This window comes from Wyeomyia smithii, chromosome 3 (assembly GCF_029784165.1).
Source record: "Wyeomyia smithii strain HCP4-BCI-WySm-NY-G18 chromosome 3, ASM2978416v1, whole genome shotgun sequence".
NCBI classification, from domain to species: Eukaryota; Metazoa; Arthropoda; class Insecta; order Diptera; family Culicidae; genus Wyeomyia; species Wyeomyia smithii.
In genome coordinates this window covers 268,600,516-268,623,964 of record NC_073696.1, presented here as the reverse complement: position 1 = coordinate 268,623,964, position 23,449 = coordinate 268,600,516, and the positions used below count along the sequence as shown (strand labels likewise).

Below are 23,449 nucleotides of genomic sequence, written 5' to 3'. Positions count from 1 at the left end.
ATGCTTCGTGAATCATAAATTTGTCAATACGATGTCTTCACTCTACTAAATGGTTGATATACATTAATCCTAGACAATGTGGACAGCATTGTCATCAAAAGTTCCAGTAAATATGAATCAAACTTTACTGTCCACCTGTTTCGGTTCCGCTGTCTTCATCGCGACGAAATCCCGACAGTGCACATTCCGGTCAAAATGAAGCCCACTTTGTGGTTTCGTTCGTACCGATGATGACGACAGCTGTGAAGGCGGTTGAAATAGTAGAATCGATCCAAACAAAAAATATCAAAAAAAAAAAAACAAGTGTAGGAAAGCAACCAAAGTACGGTCGTGCTGTAAAACGATAGACCCGTGAGTGAGCGGCAAGCTGCGAGACACCGCATGCAGTCCACAAAACACTGCCGTCATGGCGGTGAGCAACGAGAATTCCCTTAGATAAACATCAACGGGAGATCTCGTTATCGTATTATATTTTGTTTATCGCTCTGTCCCAACGTTGGTTCGTTCGTTCGTTCGTTCGATGGGAACGCTATCTTGCTGGTACTTTGCGTCCCCATCTCCCGGTACCAACGCTCGCGTTACAAAGCTAGAATAGAATCGCAATCACATCGACGCCCATCGGGCAGAGTTCGCACATACTCTTGCTGTAGTGTGTGTGTGTATGTGCGCCCAGCTCCAATGCTGCAAATATTGAATTTTGATTCCGAACGATCGATCGATATTCGATGAGTGCCGGGTCTGGAGTCTGGGCGGGTTTTTGTTTCCAATTTTACACACTCCCTCCGACGATGGTTGCCGGGTGTTGCTGGAAGCTGCCGATGCGGGGTTGCCAAGTGGCGGAATCGAAGAAAAACTTTTCGACCAAATAAATTTCAATAGTCAATGTTACGACGAGAAAGCGAACAACTATATTGCTCAATTCGGTAGTCCCTTCAGTTGCCACTTCACTTACCTCGTGCGGCTCCATTGCCTAGCAGCCCGCCTCTGTGGTCGCTTCATAGCGGATAAATGGATGGGATGGCGTTCCGGGCAATTGATTTCGAGTGCCGATGCCCTTGGTGCTCGCCTCCTGCACTACATACTAGCCAGTGTGCATTGGGTTCGAGTTGGAAACAAGCGAATGCATTCATTGTTCAATTTATTTGGAAATCAATTTTGCTCAAGTGCGCGCGGGGTGTGGGAAATGGACCGAAATCATCGTTTGGATGTGGGAACAATTGGTTGACCGTATGTATGCGAAAATATGCTACCGTACGTACCGAGGCGGACCAGAAGTTTTTAAAGAGCTGCGGTACAACACACGGAAGCAATATAAAATTTCAACCTTCCGAATAGTAAAACAGGATTCGATAGATGCTGGTTTTTGCAACTTTGTCTGGTTCGTGATTGGAACTAATCCACAGACCGAGGCAAAGAACAGCAATAGAAGAGTGCTCGTAAAATGGGAACTTTCGGATTGATTGAGTTCAATCGTTTCCAACCAATAGGTTCAGGCAAAATATTTGCTATAGGAATGTTTTCCAGCTAACTTTTTTTATATACAAAAATCAACAAATTCGAAATCACTCTTCAATTTTGTCTACTGTGGAGGTTTACGTTACTTATGTACAGTGCCGGACCACGGTTGGCTAAATGCTATACACAACGCGAATGATAACAAAACTGACTACCACCGGGGGGAGGGTGAGGGAAACTTATTTCAGATAAAAAGCTTTTCCTATATTAGGCTGCCGGGTGCCGACAGGCATTAAACAATGTGAATCATCGCACTTCAGTTGTTTCTTTTGCTAGTTCAATTATTTTGTTTGCCCCTCCGTTTTTGTTGAATTACACTAATCTTACACTTGTACTCACCTCCTGCCTAACCCTACTTTTGATTTAGTTCTCCGAAACTTCTTCTTCTCCTCTATGGACCGATGTAAAAAGTGCAACTTTCAGTAAATCCTAACCTTAACCGAGTTTCGCTTCTGTACTGATGGGATGATGGCTTCTTTGTGCTTCCACTCTGCTCAGAGTATCACCCTTTCAGGCTGCAGCCGTTGGTGCTTCTGCAGCTTTCACAGATGATGTACAGCAGAGCGGAACAGAGCATCAGGAGACCCGTACTGGGTAGCCACCGGCAGCTGCTGCTTTTCACTGCGGAAGAAAGGAAGCAGAAGGAACCGAAATAAAAAAAAATGCTCATACAATGCTTCGAAAAGGGGAGATGCTTTTTCGGAAAAATCAATTTATGAACATGCTGCTTGCTCACACACACAAACGGACGGGACGCCCCGATGCGATGGTAGTAGCTAGTGTGCTCAGCCGGAGTGGATAGTTTTGGTTTAACTTTGTTTCTCGAGTGGTGGGAGATTGAGTTCTAATCTGATTTTAGTTGAAGGATGTTCCGGAAAAGTTTGCCGGTAGGTTGTTCGAGCTTTTGCGCTCGAAGGTTGCTGCAGCAGTTTTTGGTTGCAGTTTGCTGTTTTGACGTTTCGGTGTTCGTTGTGCAATTCGTTTTCATTAAACGGCTGGTAGTGTGAATATTGCAAACATCACATCGAAGAGTACGAAATGACGAAAATACGAAAACAAACTAAGATATCATAAACAAACTAAGATATCAAATTCTACACATTTTACATATGGATTATACCATCTCCTCATGTCAACTCGCTCTCCTCATCTCAACGACTTTCTTTGATTTGGTTCAAAGGTTGTGAGATTGTTCATACGGGATCCCCGATCAGGAGAGCCTAACTGAAAAATTACAAAATTCTATCAACAGAGGATACAAATAACATATTTTGATACGGTTTTGTATTTTCCCGTATAGTTTTGATAATTAAATAGAATCTGAATGAGTTATAACGACAAATCCTGAAATGGACTAGTTCTGAAACAAGTCTAGCGAATTTTTCGTCAAAACTTGCTGTTTCTAACAACGAATGTTATTATAGTGTTCTATATGATATCATAATTTGTTAGAAAGCTGATACGTTGGTAACAAATTTTGATATGGGTTTGATACACGCAAAAGTTGAAGTCTTATACAATCATTGTGTCCTCCCGATTCGCACAAATGTTGCACAGAAATCGCACAATGAATGTGTGAAACGCATAACGCAACAGTTGTACTGCGAATACATTGACATAGAATGAAATCAGAATATGTATCGTATACCGACACTTTATTTCTCGCGTCGAGTGTATTAGTGACTGCTACTCATGGAGCAGGGCAAGCAGCAAACAACAACTTATGCACGCGCTTTTTTTTTCAAGCGACGGAGAAATTTCTCTCTCGCTCGTATGATTTCCATATTCGTGCGACGAGACTAGACAAATCACATACAATTTGCAGGTTGCTCTTTCGCTTTTCTTTCGGTTCGGATTGCGACGCGCAAGGCAATGTCTCGTCGCCTCACGAAATAAGCGAGACACCCGTGTTGTACATTCTTGATACCATAGTGTTGTTAGTCTCACTCATACTGTCGGTGCGTGCTTGCTGCAACTCAGGGGAATGCATGAAGAAGAAAGAGTATCTCGAAAGCGTGTGTGCAAAAGATTTGAGAAGCCTAGCATATGTCTCGTTCTCAAGCAGAAAGGATGAGAAAGGTTTTGCCTCTCACTCGCTTTGCAATGCTGCTTGATACCAGTTGAAACTGTTTAGGTGTAGTAGTTTGGAGCTGCCATATACATTGAACAAATGCTAGAGCATTAATTGCGTTATGCCCAACACGCAATCATTGTACTGGTTCCAAATTACATCAACAATTGCGCTAAAAACGCACAATTTTGTACTGGTTTCGCACCATCCAACTTTTGCGTGTACGAGTAGAATCATTCTTGTTATAATTTCTGTTATTTTAACACCTAACGGGGTCAAATTTAAAACACAACTTGAAATGTTTTACTCGTAACAAACTAACAGCTTCTGTTACACTTTTGTTTTGGCTTTCTGATCGGGTCACTATGAAAATCTGAATATGAATATGAAAATTTGCCAACGAATCCAAAAAATCAATGCTAAGCGGCAGTGTTTTTTTACATATGAAAAATTGAAATGTTTTTAGGCAAATGAGTTTATTTTGATTTCAATTTTGACAATTTCATTCAATATTTTTGAGAAAATTTTACATGAAAAACACTTATCAGGTGTTATGAGCTAAACTCGTGTTACAGCATTTTATAAAATTAAGGGCTAATTTTCTGTGGTATTGAAAACCTTCTCTTTTAGTTTTTTATATTTCCAGATATTTTTACCTGAAGATTCGAACAAAAATCTGAAGTTTTGAACAAAAATTAGTCAAAGAATCCAAGAAATATCAGCTAAGTGTGCCAGTGTTGCCAGATATTATATTTTTGCAATTGAAAAGTTAAGTTACGTTGAGTTTGGCAAATGAGTAGAGTAGTGAGGAACAAAAGTGCACACAGGGCAAAAGTACGCGTTGGAGTTTCGAAACAAACGAGCAAATAAACTGGCAACATTGTATGAAACTGCAGCATAACTACGTCAGCTGATCACACATGAAAAAAAAAAAACATTTCGTTTGAATGGTACGAAATTATGGAGTACGTTGTGTTTTAGGCTGTTTTGATTAAATTTTGTTAATTTTTGGAATAACAGAAACTACAGAAACTCCAAAATAAAAACAGAATCTAAAAACCTAAATCAATCCACCTAGCGGTCAGACTCAGCCTTTCTCATTCAAACTTATTATTTGTAAAAATAGATTTACATGAATGCTTAAATCCAATAAATGTTTATCCACTTTTTGGGTTCTAAAATAATGATGTTGTAATAGAAGTATAAAATATGAAATTTGACGTAATGTTAGTACTTAAGAAATAGCGAAATAAAAGCAATGACTCTTAATTTCGAACAATTTAATCACGAGCGATGCCGGGAACGTTCAGATAGTACGATACCACATTTAAATCATGTTGAGGCCATATATATTGAACGAAGCAGGTAAAGTGTTGAATAGTCTTTGAATTTCTTCTCTTTCTAAAACTTTTCAACAGCATATCAAATTGTTATGAAGTTTGTTATTTGTAAGTTTGAGAGATGACTCATTTGTATGACACTAGTTATGTTCAAATAAGTCCTGTAACACTTGAGATAATAGACTTTCGTTGTTTTACAAATTAAAACATAACGCTTGCTTAAGTTTGATTACAATCAAATGAAAAGGTAACGTATGGGGCAGCCAAACTTTGAAACCACGTGTTCAACCATAATTCATCAGTTAACCCTTAACTAGCACGTTCATCTGATATCAATATTGTTCAAATCGGTTGTGTAGTTTCTAAGATAATGAAGTTTCGTGATTTTCACATTTCGATACATTACAGACGAAGTTACAGTCCGATTACTGCAAAATTCAATAGGGCTCTGAGAAATATGAGTGAGTCCAAGTAAGTTGTCTTGGAATATGTTTCTTTTCATAGCTGGATTTCACATTTTTAAACACATTTTTAATAATCCGTTTGTAAAAAAAATCATTAGGGTCTTATGGGGCAACAAGACCTTTCATATGACACTAATTTTATAAAAATCGGGCCAGCCATCTCTGAGAAACAGTGAGTGAGTGAGATTAAATAGTCTCTTGAACACGTTTCTTTCCATAACTTCTGAACCACATGTTCAATCTTCATAAAATTCGAAAGTTAAGGGTTTTTAAGGTAGCCCGTTCATTTGAAACTAATTTTAATCAAATCAGATGTGTGGTTTCTGAAATATTGATGTTTCGTGATTTTTACACTTTGATACATAACCTCTAAACTAGAAATCAGATTACAATAAAATTCAATGGGGTCTTATAGGGCAACTAGACCTTTCATTTGCAATTGATTTCATTGAAATCTGTTCGGTCAGACCATCTCTGAGAATAGTGAGTGCGAAAAAAGGTGCACATACACACGTACACACCCACACACAAACATATACACCTATACATGCTTATATGCAGAAAATGCTCGATTCGTCTAACTGAGTCGAGTAGTATATGACATTCGGCCATTTGGATCACTTTTCTACCTTTTAATTAGCCAGTGATCGTTAGGAGGAAGACAATATGTTTACTTTCATTATGTGATTTCACATTTTCATGAACAACGGACAAAGTTACAATCCGATTGCAATAAAATTCAATAGCAACCTATGGGGCAACTAGACCTTTCATTCGACACTAATTTTGTGAAAATCGGTTCAGCCATCTCTGAGAAAAATGAGTGAGTTTAAACAACCTCAGGATAACTTTTCTTTACATAACTTTTGAACCATATGTTCAATCATTACGAAATTCAAAAGTTAAGGGTTCTAAAGACAGCCCGATCATTTGAAACCAATTTTATTAAAATCGGTTGTGTGGTTTCTGAGATATTGATATTTCGTGATTTTTACATTTTGATACATAACCTCTAAACTAAAATTCCGATTACAATGAAATTCAATAGCAACCTATGGCGCAACTAGACCTTTCATTTACAATTAATTTCATGAAAATCGGTCCAGCCATCTCTGAGAAAAGTGAGTGAGAAAAAAAAGTTGCACATACATACACACACACACACACACATACACACATACATACATACATACAGAAAATGCTCAGTTCGTCGAAAGGGGTCGAGTGGTATATGACATTCGGCCATTGGGACCACTTTTATACCTTTGGTTTTTCCAGTGATTGCTATACCTTTCCAGGAGAGAGGCAACAACTCTTGTGTAATTGTGGTTTGTAGGTTGAAGTTGTTTTGCCAAAAATGTTTTAGCGTTTTTCATAAAAATCAAACCAGTTGAAAAACTCATTGTGGGGCATAAGTACGCACTAAGTTTCTGTAGCCGTAAGAAAAAAATGAGTTAAATACCGATGTTTTTGTACAGAAATAACCGAAGAATAACTAGTGATACAAAAAAGGCTAAACAGTTGTTTCTTCAAAGATAGAGGTAACAGATATATTTAATTAACCGTTACGTGCTCGACAATTAAACACTCTTACGCACCCAACGGGGTACCCGGGTACTCAGTGCCCCGAAACAATTTTGATAACCCAAGAAATCCGGTTTTCCGAGAACGTGTTTCGCAAAAGCGAAGTTTTATGATTTAAGAAATTCTCTAGAATCTTACAATTATTAGTTCAAACTTCATAAAATTACTTCCACAGGGCATTTTCATGTTTTTTTATATTCCTCTAGAATAGTGCTTTCGGAACAGATTCCACGACCCCAGACAGCATTCTGGATTCCAAAAGGCTACTTCCGGTTTCTAGAAAACATTAAAATGTGGCCAAATACCAGCAAATATGAGTATTTCCAGGATCTAAATGATGCCTTGTGACTGGAAATCGACTCCATACGCCATTTTTAATTTCAAGACGGTGAATTCCGGTTCCTCTGGGATCATTTTCAGGTCTCTGGGCATCATTCTGATGCCGAAAGTAATCATATGAAATAGTATTTAGTCAATTATGTTTTCCGGAAACCGAAAGTCACTATTTTACATTAAAAAATAGTGTCTGGAGTTGATTTATGATCTCAGCACATCGATTTGATTCCGGAAATAACAATATTGGGTGGTTTTCGGCCAATATGGTTGTTGTTCAGAAATCGAAAGTCGCCATTTTGAAATCCAAAATGGCGTCTGGAGTCGTTTCCTGGTCCATGAATATTATCGCGGTTCCGAAAATACCCATTGTCACCCTGTCTGTGATGAACCAACATTCAGCGAGTTCCCCTGGTGCTACCAATTCACAATAGGCCTATTGAAGCGACGCTTTATCCAGCACGAGCGATACCGATCGGAAACGATCTACGATCAACGATAAAACAGCCATGTTGAATGTAGATCGCCACTTCAGAAGTAGCAGCAGACTAAACCAGTGGCTTAGGAAAGTGGTGATTATTATTATATTTATAGTTCTACCATGGACGCAACTTAGGAAAATTTCTAGGGGGGGCTAATTTTCATACATTTCGTTTAAAAAAGGAGAAAAAAGAGTTACAATGCGCCTATTTAAAAACGCATAAAATAGTAGAAAAAATCACTTTAATCGGGAATAAATCTCCGAAGATGTATTGAATATCTTGACTACAGCGTCAACACCAACTTCTATCAGCAACACTGATTCGATACTGAGGAGAACTAGGTTTAGTAAACAGCTAGGCAGTGCGTACCAGCAGTACACCCGTACTAGTTGATAAACTAGATCCCAGTGTGGTTAAAGGCATAATGCTATATCCCTAACTCCACGTGGAACCGACTGAAATACGAGCAACCAAGGAAAGATTGGGGAACCGGTGGGAACTTGGTCGTATGCTGACAGGGAAGCGGTAGTGGTTCTCCTTAGAGAACAGCTTGTCTGAGCGTCTGTTTCCCAAGATAGGGGCGGCTCAAACAGCGACTGATCCGAAGTGCACGGTTGAACAATGAAATGCGGTGTCTCGTCGCTACACCCAAGAAGGCAGCCCCGTCGCGAGACTAGGCGTCGCAGCCCTAGTAAAGCAGCATGCTAAAATAAACATACTACGAACAATAAAGAACTGAAAACGAACCGGAATTACCGGCAATGATCTAGCGACGAAATAAGAACGACGATTAGAAGCTCGGTACATGTAACAGTTGATCGCTTATCGGGTGCCGACCGGATTCTGCTGGATCAGCTAGAACTTCACCAGTTCGGCATCGTTGCGCTCCAGGAGCTTTACCAGGAAGAATAGAAGGTACGGCGAATTTGTGGCCGCAGGGCACAGTTTTACCAGAGCGGCGGCACAACCAAGAGCTGGGTACCGGCTTTATAGTGCTGGGCAGGATGCAGAGTCGTGCGATCAAGTGGCAAGCGTTCAGCGACAGGTTGTGTTTGTTGAGAATAAAAGGCTGGTTCTACAACTACACCATCCTCAATGTCCACTTCCCTCACGAAGGACATCCCGAAATAGAGAAAGAAACGTTCTACGCACAGAGACATCAAGATCGTCATTGGGGACATGAACGCTCAGATCGGTAAGGAAGACATTTTTTTTCCGTGTTGGGTATTTTCGTCACTGCGACCAATTTTTTGATATGTTGTGACATATTCCCCCTTTTCAATTTTGCTTAGTCAGGATAACGTATCACTATTGGAAGTGGTCGTTATAGTCTGGCCAATAGCATTAGTCCAGTCCGGTATTATACTTCGTATGAAGCGCACAACCGTACTGGAATTTGTTCTCCAGATTTCAGAGGGTTCCAGAAGACCTCTCTCGAAGAACTTATATCTTTTGATAAAAATTGCCGGACATCGGCATAACAGATGTTCCGAGTCTTCTTTTTCCATGCCACATACTCGACATATATCATCTTGAAGTTTTTTCATAACCTTCAAATGATAACGGCTCGGACAATGCCCTGTTATTAAACCAGTATACGTGCTTAGATCTTTTTTTGAAAGATCCAGTATTTTACGAGTCATAGAAACGTTCGGAGTGATGAACCGTTTCGACTGCCTACCGATGAAGGTGTTTGTCCAGTTGGATTCCACTTTCAGAGTTTCCCATGCTTTTAGTTCCATTCTAAGGAAACAAGCGGATAGACCACAGAAGGGTTCTGGTCCTATGAACTGATGAGACGATCCAAGTCTTGCCAATTCATCGGCTCTTTCGTTCCCATCTATTCCACAGTGACCAGGAACCCAGTATAAGTCTACTTGATTATTACAACCCAGTGTTTGGAGTGATTGAACACACTCCCAAACTAGTTTTGATGTGCATGTCGCAGACTTCAAAGCCTTCAACGCTGCTTGACTGTCGGACATCATGCAAATGTTTGAGTGTCTGTATTTCCTGCGTAGGCATATTTCAGAACATTCTAGTATTGCTTGGACTTCAGCTTGGAAGACAGTTGGCCATTGGCCCATTGGAACTGACAGGTCTATTCCTGGGCCAGTTACTCCTGCTCCCACTCGATTGTTCATTTTTGAACCATCTGTGTAGGAAATGATTGATCCTGGGCGGAGATCAGGACCACCGCGTTCCCAAACATCACGCTCAGGTTCAAACATTCGAAATCGTCTTTCAAAATTGTATCTTTTCTCCAACCGGTCTTCATTGTTTATCACTAGAGGATTGATACGAATAGTTTTTAGAATACCTAGATGACCCGTAAAATCACCCTCAAAGAGCCTTAATGATCTTTTGATCCGTAAGGCACTCTTTTCGGCTTCTAATTGTATGAATTGATGCAGTGGAAGCATAAACAGTAGAGCTTCCAATGCCTTGGTGGGTGTGCTTCTCATTGCACCCGTTATTGAGAGAGTGGCTAGCCGTTGAAGTTTTTCCAACTTATCTTGAGCACCTTTCTCCCTTGTTTTTGTCCACCAGACTAGTGAAGCATAAGTAATTCTGGGTCTCACTATAGCCGAATATATCCAATGGATCATTTTCGGTTTGAGTCCCCATTGTTTACCAAAAGTTTTATTACATATCCATAGAGTATTTGTAGCTTTTTTTATTGCCTGCTCTAGATGTGTATTCCAGTTAAGTTTTTTGTCAAGAGTTACTCCAAGGTATTTGACGTTATCTGAGAGTTTAAGAAGCTCACCTTTTAGCATAATATCATTAAGCCTAGTCTTTTTTCTACGTGTAAATGGGACGATAGTGGTTTTTGAAGGATTTACATTTAAGCCTTCCCTATCGCACCACGAGGAAATAATGTTTAAGGCAGTTTGCATTCGGTCTGTGATGATATCATCATACTTGCCACGAACAATAATGACAATATCATCAGCAAATCCAACTACTTCAAAGCCTTCTTCCATCAATTTTTTTAGAAGATCATCAACTATTAATGACCACAGCAGAGGAGATATCACCCCTCCTTGTGGGCACCCTTTTATAGCTGTTACACTTATATTAAAGCTACCAAGGCTTGCTGCTATTTCTCTTTTTGATAACATCTCGCTTATCCAATGAATAATGCAATTGTCGAAACCATTGCAGCAGCCATTGAGTCATGAGACGAGTTATCAAATGCCCCTTCAATATCAAGGAACGCCGTAAGGGAAATTTCTTTTGCAGCAAAAGATTTTTCTAGTTTTGTAACTATAGTATGGAGTGCAGTTACCGACGAAAGGAAGACATATATAAGCCGGTGATCAGCCCGTAAGGCCTGCACACCGTGACGTACGACAACGGCCAGGGATGCATCAACTTCGCAGCTTTCCGCAGATTGGCAGCCCGAAGAACCTGCTTTCTCCAAAAAGACATCCGCGAAACCATCTGGAGATCACCTAACAAACGTACAACAAACCAAACTGACCATGTTCTCATCGACGGTCCGTTTTTCTCAGACATACAAACGTACGTTCAATTGCGGTGGGTATATTGGCATGACCACTTCGATCGAGTCTAGTGTGACGAAGTAAAAAGCTCAGGTACGACCGGTAGTCCTCTACGAAATCGATAAATCGACGCATCAGGCGGAGGGCCTCAACGCGCTTGAAGGTTTCGAACGGAAGTTGCTGCGGACTATCTATTGTGGAGTACAGACGGACGACAGATAATGGCGACAGTGCGCTGCTTGGAGAGAGCCCCGTTGCACACCTTGCAAAAGTCAATAAGTTGCGGTGGGCCGGTCGCGTCGTAAGGATGCCGGACGATGATCCTGTGAAATGTGAAATCACTTCTCTTCAGCAACCCTGATCAGGACTAGAGGGGCGCAGCGTGCACGTTGGCTCGACCAGATCGAAAGAGAGTTGCGGGTGATGAGACGTCTGGGGAACTAATGAAACACAGCCCAAAACTGAGCAGCATGGCAACAACTCCTTGATACAGCACGAGCCACTACGGCCCCCATCTGATTGGTAAGGTAAGTAAGAGAGCTAGGTTTGGGAATCGATCCTGGGTGCAGTACTAGTTCTCAGCCAATGAATGGTGACATCTCAATTTGTGTTGATTTTGATGCTCTGATAAGGAGTATGGAATGTATTAATATTGACTACAATTATTTTCTGACAAATTCTAGGGGGTGGCTTTAAACTTGCTAGGGGGGGGGGGGTCTCTAACTTAGATTCTAACCTAAAACTTATATCTATTATAACAGCATCGCCTAGTGCAGATTAAAAACGGAGGTTCAATATAAATAAATAAATGAGCACTAAACGTAAGTGGAACCTGCATGAAAATATCATGTGTAACCGTTGGTTTCAAGGATAATGTGTTGACTTTGTCAAACTTACAAATATTTAAAGCTGCTCAGACCCCCTTCTTACGACTCTGTAGATAGAGCCCACTGAGTGAGTGATATCCCTCCAAGTCTGTCGCTTTACGTCTGGGACGGAGGGGTCACTCACGAAGGCAAGCTTTTTTATACGACCACGATTACCTCGTTCTGCATGTGTGATATCCCTCCACGTCTGGTGCTTTTGCATCTGCTTTTGCACCGGTTCACGATCAGATGCACCGAGGCATGTTTTGCCACAAGGGTTTTGGATCATCAAAACTTAACGACCTATAAAGTGTTGCCAAGATATAGATATGTCAAGATTAGGGGAATTCGAAAGGGTTTATAAGGCACAGCCAAAGCGGGGAAGACTCCTTTTTACGCTGAACAGTAAGCGAAGTCGTTACGCGCGAAGTCATTTTTACAATTTAAAAAAAATAAAAGGTGTAAATCAGTATAATTAAGAAGAAAGCAGACAAAAGGAACAGTTGTTATCTGAAAACTAATTGTGTGAAAAACAAAAGGATCTAAAAGTGATTTGTGTAAAACAAAAGATGTTAGTCACTGTCTGTAAAACCTTATTGTGTAAGACAAATTGTTTCCTATGTCTAATTGTTAATCCTATTTAAAGTTATTATAGTTTAGTAAAAAACAAAAAAAAACGAAGAGAAGAATAGAGCGGAAAACAATGTTTTAAATGAATAAAGAAAAACTTATTGTAAAACAAAAAAAAAGGTAAAAATTACAATGATATGTTGATAGTTAATAGAACGCTTGTGTACCATAGCTATAAGAAATCGTGAAATGATGGCTAATTGCCCCCGAACAGGTCCGTGGAGAGCCTTTTTATGTTCTGCTCTGGTTACACCAGAACTTCTACTTCACAGTCATCCGGACAGAGAGCATCAGTGGCCAGAACGCCCTTCTGTGGTGGTCAAAGATATACCCGCCCCGCAGTGTAAGCTAGGACATACATCCTCGTCGTGCGGTGTGATTGAACCCGTGCTGGTCGGCAGGGAGACCCAGCAATCATTGAAGCCGAGCCCAAGCCGTGGGAACACAGGCAGCAGCAGATGTACAGCGAGGTCGACCTGCTGAATTTGGGGAAAAAAGCTACTATGGTTACACAAGCGCAAGTAAACTTAGGTTAAGAGAAACATTGTTCGATAGCAAGATGAATATAATGTAGAATTAGTGTACAACCATCAGCTTTGAGATTCATACCAATTTACACCTGCCAATTAGTCCGGTATTCCGAATCCATACAGAGGTTTTACTCCTTTTCGCTACTGGTCTAACGAAAGGGTGTTCTAAGCAGAAGCTTTTGAGCCAGTAGGGGTTTGCACGTTAATATCAGGCAACGCTTTTCACCTGGGTCGCTCTTCGTTCGGTGCTTCCCTTTTCCTAGGTTCCCGTTCGTCGAAATACGAGTAACGTGGTGGGCATAAAAGCAGCTTGAGGCGTAAATCGAATCTCCACCTCGCCTACTTCCTCGTTACCCCTGAGCTAAGCATAGACTAACACATGACATGACAGATTGAAAATCTACAATTTAAGTTCAACATTACACAAGATGATCTCCCAGATGGTCTCGAGGTACGATGCTGGCCTAACAAGCCAGTCTTCGCATGTTCGAGTCTCGGCTCGGGAGAGACTTAGTGTCAGTAGGATCGTAGCGCTAGCCCCGCAATTGTCCTGTACACTTAACAGTCGGCTGCGAAGTCTGTGTAAATGCAATAAAACAGAAGGTCAAGTTCCGAATCGGAATGTAGCACCAAGGCTTTGCTCATTACACAAGATGAATCGCTTATACGCCCCCACGTGCTCTGATCGCTCAAACTTACTTCGCATGCAAAGAGCATGTAGAATCTATATTCCTATAAAAATAAAAAATGTGAAAATAAGAAAATTACAAAAAAATGTTAAACCTAGTTCTTAAGATCATTATACAAAAATCCAAATTATGCTCAAACATTTTCTATTCAATTTAAGGGATTTTTTAAACTTCGCTTCAAATAAATCGAGTTAAAAACTGGAAATACTGTCTTATTGTTTGCTCTGCAACCTTGTTATATTTGAACTTGTTTTATTTAATTATTTCTATGGCCACTAGAAGCTCTAATAGAATTTATTCCGGACGGTCCACTTTCGGGGCATACTCAAAACACCCAAAACCATAAAAACGGCCTGTGGAAGTAATTTTATGAACTTTGAATACCCATTGATCAAAAATAGTAAGATTCTGTATAAAACCGATCTCACTGATCTTAAATAAGATTAGTTACTGAATCTTTAGGTGCTAAAACTAATAATATAACCTGCAAGAGTTGAAAGGATTTAAATTTTTGTGTGCACCTTTGACAAATTTCTTCCGAATGCAATCTTTAAAATGTCCATTGATAAAAAATCTGGGTATATAGGAAAATTTAAAAAAGCTAATTTAATTTCGGATTTCGGAACAGGAGATTGCGGGTTCATGTCCCGTCGGGATGCGGTATGTTTTTCCAAATCTGTATCATATTTCCAGTTCGCTTATTTTTCGCTTTCCCTACTTCACATACTGTCTGCTCAATGAACTTGTGTGTTAACGGGTAAAAGCCGTTGCTAAAAATAGAAATTTAGTTTGAAAAATCCAGCATTCACGGATTCTGAATTTTGTGGGTTCTTGGATTAGTGTGTTTTTAAAGTCACCCATTTTCAGTCCTTCCTTAAATTCTTCGATTCATAAACTCCTTGAGTCGTGGATTCATTCATTTAATCGATTGTCAGACCTTTAGGTTCTTGAACTCTTCGATTCCTGACTTTGTGGGCTTCTAATGGTGAGTTGACATCTTGGAAGAAACGTCTAACTCAGCTCCGCCCCTCGAAAGTTCGTATCTCATACCTCCACGAGTCATATGATACGTGAAATTTCAGTTTTCGAAAATATTTTTTGATGCCAAATAACTGAAAAACGCATGAAACGTCGAGAATTGGTGTCATCTGAATTTTTTTTTCGCAAAAATCGACTCTCTGGGACTTCGTCGTTTTTTCAATTGTGGAAGGCTGAGTTCAAAATGTTTAGAATTTGTTTAATGAAATTGATCACAAGTCTCTCGAAATAGACTGTATAATAATATACACTATAACTAGCATCGAATACATTATGTTTCATTAGGGTTGTTCATTTATATGGCATAGGGTGGCTCATAATATTGTGAAAATCGAGTATAAAATAAAAAAAAGCACTTCGGTTCGTTTGATTGGTGTGACGTCTTCGACAAAGTTGTAGGTAATAATTATGTCTTTCCAAAAAAATTACACCTTGAAAAGTTATTTATTCAAAAAAAATTTAACAAAAATTACAAATTAATTGTTCAAAAGAGCTCATTTTTTAAATATCTGATTTAAAAAAAACCTTCAAAAGATCAATCATTTAGAAATAAAAAAAAACATTTTTTGGAAAAACAATTTTTTTGGGAATTTTTTCAAAAGGCATATTTTTTTTTGAAAGGACAAAACATTATCTAAAACTTTGCTGAAGACACTATGCCGATCAAACAGCCCGTTTCGACTGTAGACATACTTTTAATTTCGAATAGAGCACTCTATGAGGAATTAAGAATATTTTTTACAGTCAAAACGGTTTATTTAATTGGCATAGTGTATCTGGCGAAGTTGTAAATAATAACTTTGTTCTCTGTGAAAAAATAAGTAAATTAAAAAAAATTATAACTTTTTCTGATTTCTCCGGTGTCTCGTTGTTCAGGTAATCTTTCGTAGTTTTTATAAAAAAAATCAGTTTTTTTAAATGGGCTGTTTTGGATAATTAATTTTTAATTTTCTTTTAATTTTTTTTTTCAAAAAATTAATAATTTTAGAGTGTATTTTTTTTTTGATAGACACTACTATTATCTACAACTTTGCCGAAGACGAACCGCTCAAACGAACCGTGTTTGCTCTAAAAATATTTGTAATCATCAATACCTATCCGAAATAGTATTTTTCAATAGCTTTTCAGAAATGAGTTGTGTTTCAAAAAATTAAACCAATAGCACAAAATGGCATCTTTCATAGATTCCCGATTTCTTTAACTCTCGGATTCTTAAACTCTTGATTTTTTGGAATCAAATAGATTTTCAGAATTGATGGATTTCTGGTTTCTTGTATTCTTGGACTGTTGAAATCTGGTTTTCTTAGTGGAGTTCTTGGATTCTTGGATCCAGGATTTATAGTATTCCTAATTTTGATAATCTTGGATTTTTAATGTACACTAAAAACGCTTTTTACGCGAAGGATACGTGCCGCGTAAAAAAACCGCGTAAATTCTAGAAGCCGCGTAAAAAAACGCGTAAAAAGCTACCTTAGTGTATTAGATTATCGAATTCTAGGATTCTTCAATTTTTACAAATATGAATGCTTGAAATCTTAGATTTTTGTCTTCTTAAGATTCTTGGATTAAGAAGTTTTGTGTTTTTGAATCGTTGAGTTCAGAGATTGTCGTTTTTTTCTAATTCTCGGATTGTTCAGCCCTTGAACTGTTGATGTCGTTGATTCTAAATTTTTAGGATTTTTAGATCCTTGATTTCTTGATTTCTTATATTCTGGGAATTTTGAAAAGTTTCTTATATTCCTGAATTGAAAAGTTTTTTGAATTCACGAACTCTCGTATTCTAAGATTCTGGTGTTCTCACATTCTTAGATCTCAATCCGAGATTCTTGGAATCTTGGATTCCTGAATTTTCGGACTTTTTGAATCATAGATTCGTGGATCTTGTGGTCGTGGATTCTTAGATTCTTGAAATCTGAAATTTTTAGATTCTCAATTTCATGAATTTTTAATTCCTTGATTAATCGATTTCAGTATTTCGAATTATCGAACTATTGGACTTTTAAAAGTTTTTAAATTTTTCAAAGTTTTTATTTTTTCAAATTGAACTCTTAGGAATCTGGATTTTTGATACTACGGGTTTTTGGATTCTAAGTTTTTTGACTTCTAGAATTCCTTCTTTTGTTTTTCTTTTCTTTGTATTTTGTATTTGTGGGTTCTTTATAAAGTTATTCTATCTAAATGAATTTTTGCACTTAATAGGGAAACTGTTCCATTATTCATCTCAGCTCATATATACAACTTATACAACATAAAAACAAAATTGAAAACCTAAATTAATCCACCTAGCGGTCAGACCCGGCCTTTCTCATTCAAACTTATTATTTGTAAAGATAGATTTACATGAACGCTTAAATCCAATAAATGTGTATTCACATGTGTATAATGAAGATGTATGAAATATAGTTGAAGTAGAAAATATGAAATTTGTCTTAATGTAAATGCTCAAGAAATAGCTAAATAAAAGAAATGACTCTTAACTAAAACAATTCAATCACGAGCGATACCTGGAACATTCAAATGGTACGATACCACATTTAAATTATATTGAGTTATTTGTAAGTTTGAGAGATGACTCGTTCGTATGACACTAGTTATGTTCAAATAAGTCGTGTAATCTTTGAGATAATAGAATTTCGTTGTTTTATTAACAATTTAATACATAACGGTTGCTCAGTTCGATTATAATCAAATGAAATGGGAACGTATAGGGCAGCCAAACTTTGAAACCACGTGTTAAATCATAACTCACCTGTTAACCCTTAACTAGCCCGTTCATCTGATAATACTATTGATCAAATCGGTTGTGTACTTTCTGAGATAATGAAGTTTACAGTTACAGTTCGATTACAGTAAAATTCAATAGGGTGTTATGAGTCAGCTAGACCTTTCATTTGACACTAATTTCGTGAAAATCGCTTCAGCCATCTCTGAGAAAAGTGAGTGAGTTTAAGTAGTCTTCGGAATATGTTTCTTTTCAAAGCTGGATTTCACATTTTTAAACATAACAGGCAAAGTAATAGTCCGATTGCAAAAAAAATCAATAGGGTCTTATGGGGTAATTAGACCTTCCAAATGACACTAATTTTGTGGAAATCGGTACAGCCATCTCTGAGAAACATGAGTGAGATTAAACACTCTCCAGAACACGTTTCCTTAAATCACTTCTGAACCACACGTTCAATCTTCATGAAACTCAAAAGTTAAGGGTTTTTAAGTAGCCCGTTCATTTGAAACCAATTTTGTTAAAATCGGTTAAGTAGTTTCTGAGATATTGATGTTTCGTCATTTTCACATTTTTAAATATAACCTCTAAACTAAAAATCCGATTACAATTAAATTCAATAGGGTCTTATGGGGCAAAAAGACCTCTCATTTGCAATTCATTTCATGATGATCGGTTCAGCCATCTCTGAGAAAATCGAGTGAGATTGAGAGAACGTTACACACACACATACACACACATACTCACACACGCACATACAGAAAATGCTCAGCTTGTCAAACTAAGTCGATTGATATACAAGATTCGACCCTTTGGAGCACTTTTATACCTTTGGTTTTTCCAGTGATTGCTATACCTTTCTAGGAGAAAGGCAGAACAGGAAAAAACGCATATTTTCTAACTAAACTAATCTAATAAATTCTTTTAAGTTCACTTTAGATTTCTCATAAAGCAGAATCCTCAAAAACTCACACCTCACCTCAGAAAACAAAATATGCGCATTGCTTTATTACGGCTACAACGGGACTCGTTCAGCAGCCAACCAAAGTTTCTTTCATCATTAGCGAACCACTTTTTATTTTAATCGCTAAACTAAATCACTCACTACACTAAGACTACTCTTATCTTTGAAATGTTCACCTCAAATTTCCAAAAACAAGTTTGAATTGACAAAAATATATGAGATGAATTTTTACAATTCCTAAATTTTTCCTGTTTGTATTTTCACCTGTTTTCACTCCGTTGAAGAAAATCAAAAGTTGTCAAAACAGTTTCTGTTAATACGAAAAAACATACCGAAAATGTTGAATTATTCTGACATAATTGACATAAATCGACAGCACTGCAGTGGTACCTAGGTTACCAGTTTCACACGTAACAACTACAGCGGACACCTAGGTAACCTACTACGACGATCTGTGGCTACGTTCATTCATGATAATGTGATTCATACATGATTAACAGTTTGATGAATATGGGGGCGTCGTGAGATGAATAATTGAGCAGTGATTTGTGTTTTGAGATGAACATGGAAGCGTTGTGAAAAATGGTTTGTTTTACAAAATTAACGATAAATCTAGCGTAAGTTTACTGAATATACAATGCTGGGCGATTCCATAAAAGCACGTAAGCGTATTTTGTTTATTTGTTCAATGATTTCGTGAAAATTTGGTGTTTAATCCTTGCATTCTTCTTGAAAATCGGCTTAATGAGATGAATAATGGAACTCTCTCTTAGTGGTTTGCATCGCAAAAAATATTTTTTTGAAGTTTGATGTATTACTCTACCTACAAATTATGGACACACACACTGGATTTATCACGGCGTTGATAAAACACCATGCACCTTCATGAATGTAATCTGCTTTGTTCACGTGAATAAAATGATGAATATTTGATCAAAAAACAAAAAACAAATACCGAGAATTGCTTTATTGTTTGTGTGTATTGTTGTTAAATAATGCGTTCACCTCGATAGGAAAATTAGTGCCAACCTACGCCACCAATGGACACGGTTTCAATTATATCCCACTATTGTGAATTTCCCCTACCTCCGCTACCCGGGGGCGATGTGTTGCCAAATTCCACCGCATTCATTTACAAGTTGCGCTTTGTGCTTCATCGTCACTGGCGCTACCATGCATAAAAAAACACCTGAAATTCGTTTTTTTGTTTTTGTTAGGGAAGGAGAAATACTCACCCAACAGCATTGCCACCCGGTTATCGATCGTCGGTTGTTCCCACTGGACGATGCTTTCTTTGCCATTCCGCCACAGCACCGGAGAGAGGCTGGCCACACACTTGATTCGCATCACCCCGTCGATGTAGTGCCTTGGGTGGACGACCATGCGAAGCCCCAGGAAGCTCGTAACCAGACCGTGTTGATTGAGCAGCCGCGGGTAGTACACGATGCTGCCGGGGTCTGTCACGAGCTGGTCGTTTAAATACCACTGCAGCGTCGATGCGGGATAGGATCGCCCCGAAGTGCAGTTTAGTTCCATCGTTTCGCCGATGTGGTAGGACCTTCGTTCGCTACCGTTGATGTGTGGACCGTCCTTGGGAACATCTGTGAATATCACCTGCGTCAGTAGAGAACGGGTATAAAATGGGATTCGAAACTTACAAATTACATCCATTCGGCCTTCGCCTTGGACTGAGTCGAAGTTTGGGGCTTCGGCGGAAATTTCACATCGATACACACCGGATGACTTGAGGGATAGGACCTTAAGCAGAACCTTGGAACCGTCCGAGTAGTTCGGATCCACTCGGATGCCATCGATTTTGTAGCTCTTAATTGGTTGTTTCGCTGAGGGTACGTATCGGTAGAATTCTTCGTTGTCTTTGTACCACTTGATGGAGTAGAGCCGCTCTTGATCGTCTCGTTCACCAACAAAACCAAAGTCCGAATCGTCTAGATAATCGGCAGAGCTTGGAACACTTGGATAGCGGTTATCCCCTTGGGAATCATTCCGCGTTCGACTTCGTGTCGATGTTGGTTGCTTTTGCCACTGTTGCTGCTGCTGATGCCGGTGCCCATAGCCGGTGTCAATGGCCGGTTGTTGTCCATTCAGTTCATACTGGCACTCGAGCAGCGCTGACTCGCCACGGAATTTGTAGGTCGGGATGCGGACCGTCGTCAACCGAAGGGCCAGTGATTCTAGTCGGAATCGGAAATGAAAGTGGAATTGAAGAGACTTTAAAGTAGGCCATTAATCATTGCGCTTTGCAGCAGCTGAAAAGATTTCGCTCATTTTTCTCTTAGCCCTCAGCGGATTGGGAGTAGGAACGGGGTATGACGGTACGTATGTGTGTTTGCGTGTCTGTGTGTGTGTGTGTGTGTGCTTACGCTGCCGTCGTGCGGAGGAAACACGGAAGTAGAGATCGGTTTTAATGATGTTCTTTCAGAGTGGCAGGGTGGAGTTAGTGTCAGCCGTTGGTTTGTAACGCAGCAGTATCCGATGCGGGTTCAAAATGGTGCTGCACACAGAGGGGATATGGAAAATTAATGTTGGAAAACATGTTCGTTGAAATTGGAATCAGTAGGATGATTCTATATTGATGGATGCAGCCTGTTTCAAGTGGCTATTTATAATCCAGGAAACTGCTTAATGAGCCACAGTGATGCAGCTTTATGGTGAGTGTTGTAGTATTGAGAGGACTGTGGGTTTTATTTACACAACAAAAAAATATTTTTTTCGCATTGCAGGTGCGAGTTTAAAACAGTTTAAAACAAGCAATAAAATCAGTTATTTAGATAAGTTTAGGTTTTAATTCATTAAATCCATGTTTCAATAACGAGCCTCAATTCTCACTTGCTATGTTTGAGAACGACTAAGAAGACAAGTTAATTACTAAAAGGATACGAATGTACCTGTAGAGATAAGTGTCTGGAAACCCTCTCTTCAGAACACGAACACAAAAAACTTGGCAAAGGTTCAATGCAAAGTATTCAAATGATGTATTGGCCTACATAAAAAATCAATGCGAAAAATCAACAAAATAGACCTCTTAACTACAAATTGTCTTGAAAACTTTTGTATGTATACATCGTTATCACTTTTATAGAAAAATGAAGAAAAAAGAAATAGAATATTTAACATACGGGTCATTCCATACGAAGTGTACATGCCACTTGGACACGACCATCACAGATTTTGTTCAAAGTTGGGGGAATTGTTCATCTTCTGTCTCTTTCGAAAAATCCCAATTTCGGTGTCGATTGAAATACCCCCCCACTCTCTAGGACCCCCCTCTTTATTGCAAAGTCGCGCAACTTTTGTCAAAAATCTCTTTTTTTTTCTTACAATTCATAGATGTAAGATGTCCGAAAAACAATGATAGATGGTTTTTGAAAGAAATGAAACAAGGAATCTAGGAAAAATATAAGTTTTGACCGGAATTGTTGCCAGATAAATTGTTTTTGTATTTTAAAACTAAATTTACATTTTTCGGCAAATGCAGCCATTTTGATTTTAAATTTGATAATTTTATCGTGTTTCTTGGAAAATTTCACATAAGAAACAACTATTATCCCGAGGTAACATGAGCCAATCTCGAGATATAACATTTTTACGAATAAAGTTCTAAACTTCGTAATTATTTTATTTTATAATTTATAGACGTAAGACACCGAAAAATAGTGTTAGGTGAATTTTGAAGAAAATAAACCAAGGAATCCAGAAAAATATTATTTTTGCCCGGAAGTGTTGCCAGATAGATTATTTTTGTATTTTAAAATTAAATTTGCATTTTTCGGCCAGTGCAACTAATTTTATTTTAAATTTTATGGTTTCATCGTGTTTCTCAGAAAATTTTACGTAAGAAACACTTAGCACCCCGAGGTAATATGAGCCAATCTTGAGATATAACATTTTTACGAAAAATTAATTACGAAATTCAGAACTATTTTCGTAAAAATGCTATATCTCGAGATTGGCTCATATTACCACGGGGTGATGAGTGTTTCTTACGTAAAATTTTCCAAGAAATACGATGAAACCATCAAATATAAAATAAAATTAGCTGCATTTGCCGAAAAATGCAAATTTAGTTTTAAAATACAAGAATAATCTATCTGGCAACACTTCCGGTCAAAAATAATATTTTTTATGGATTCCTTGGTTTATTTTCTTCAAAATTTACTATCATTATTTTTCGGGTGTCTTACGTCTATAAATTGTAAAAAAAATTAATTACGAAGTTTACAACTTTTTTCGTAAAAATGTTATATCTCGAGATTGGCTCATAATACCTCGGGATGATAGTTGTTTCTTATGTGAAATTTTCCAAGAAACACGATGAAGTTATCAAATTTAAGATAAAAATGGCTGCATTTGCCGAAAAATGTAAATTTAGTTTTCAAATACAAAAATAATTTATCTGGCAACACTTCCGGTCAAAACTCATATTTTTTCTGGATTCCTTGGTTTATTTCCTCCATAAATCATCTATCAGTATTTTTCGGACATCTTACGTCTATGAATTGTAAGAAAAAGAAAAAAGAGATTTTGAACAAAAAATGCGTGACTTTGCAATAAAGAGGGGGGTCCCACAGAGCGGGGGGTATTCCAATCGACACCAAATTTGAGATTTTTCCAAAGTGACAGTAGATGAATAATTCTCTCAACTTTGAACAAAATCTGTGATGGTCGTGTTCAAGTTTGTGCTTTTTCGTGGT

The 23,449-nt window shown here is 38.3% G+C and overlaps 1 protein-coding gene across 5 annotated transcripts in view; it reads right to left on the bottom strand.

Moving 5' to 3' along the window:
- Positions 1 to 1,473: 1,473 nt before the first annotated feature.
- LOC129729457 (uncharacterized) overlaps positions 1,474 to 23,449 on the bottom strand; it is a 53,282-nt gene continuing 31,306 nt past the window's right edge. For all 5 annotated transcript variants that reach the window (XM_055688038.1, XM_055688037.1, XM_055688041.1 and 2 more), the window contains exons 3-5: positions 20,396 to 20,929; positions 19,973 to 20,338; positions 1,474 to 2,136 (exon numbers count right to left, since the gene is read on the bottom strand). In XM_055688038.1, coding sequence (XP_055544013.1) covers positions 2,018 to 2,136; positions 19,973 to 20,338; positions 20,396 to 20,929 — 1,019 coding nt within the window. In that variant the 3' untranslated portion in view covers positions 1,474 to 2,017. The remainder of the gene's footprint in view (positions 2,137 to 19,972; positions 20,339 to 20,395; positions 20,930 to 23,449) is intronic.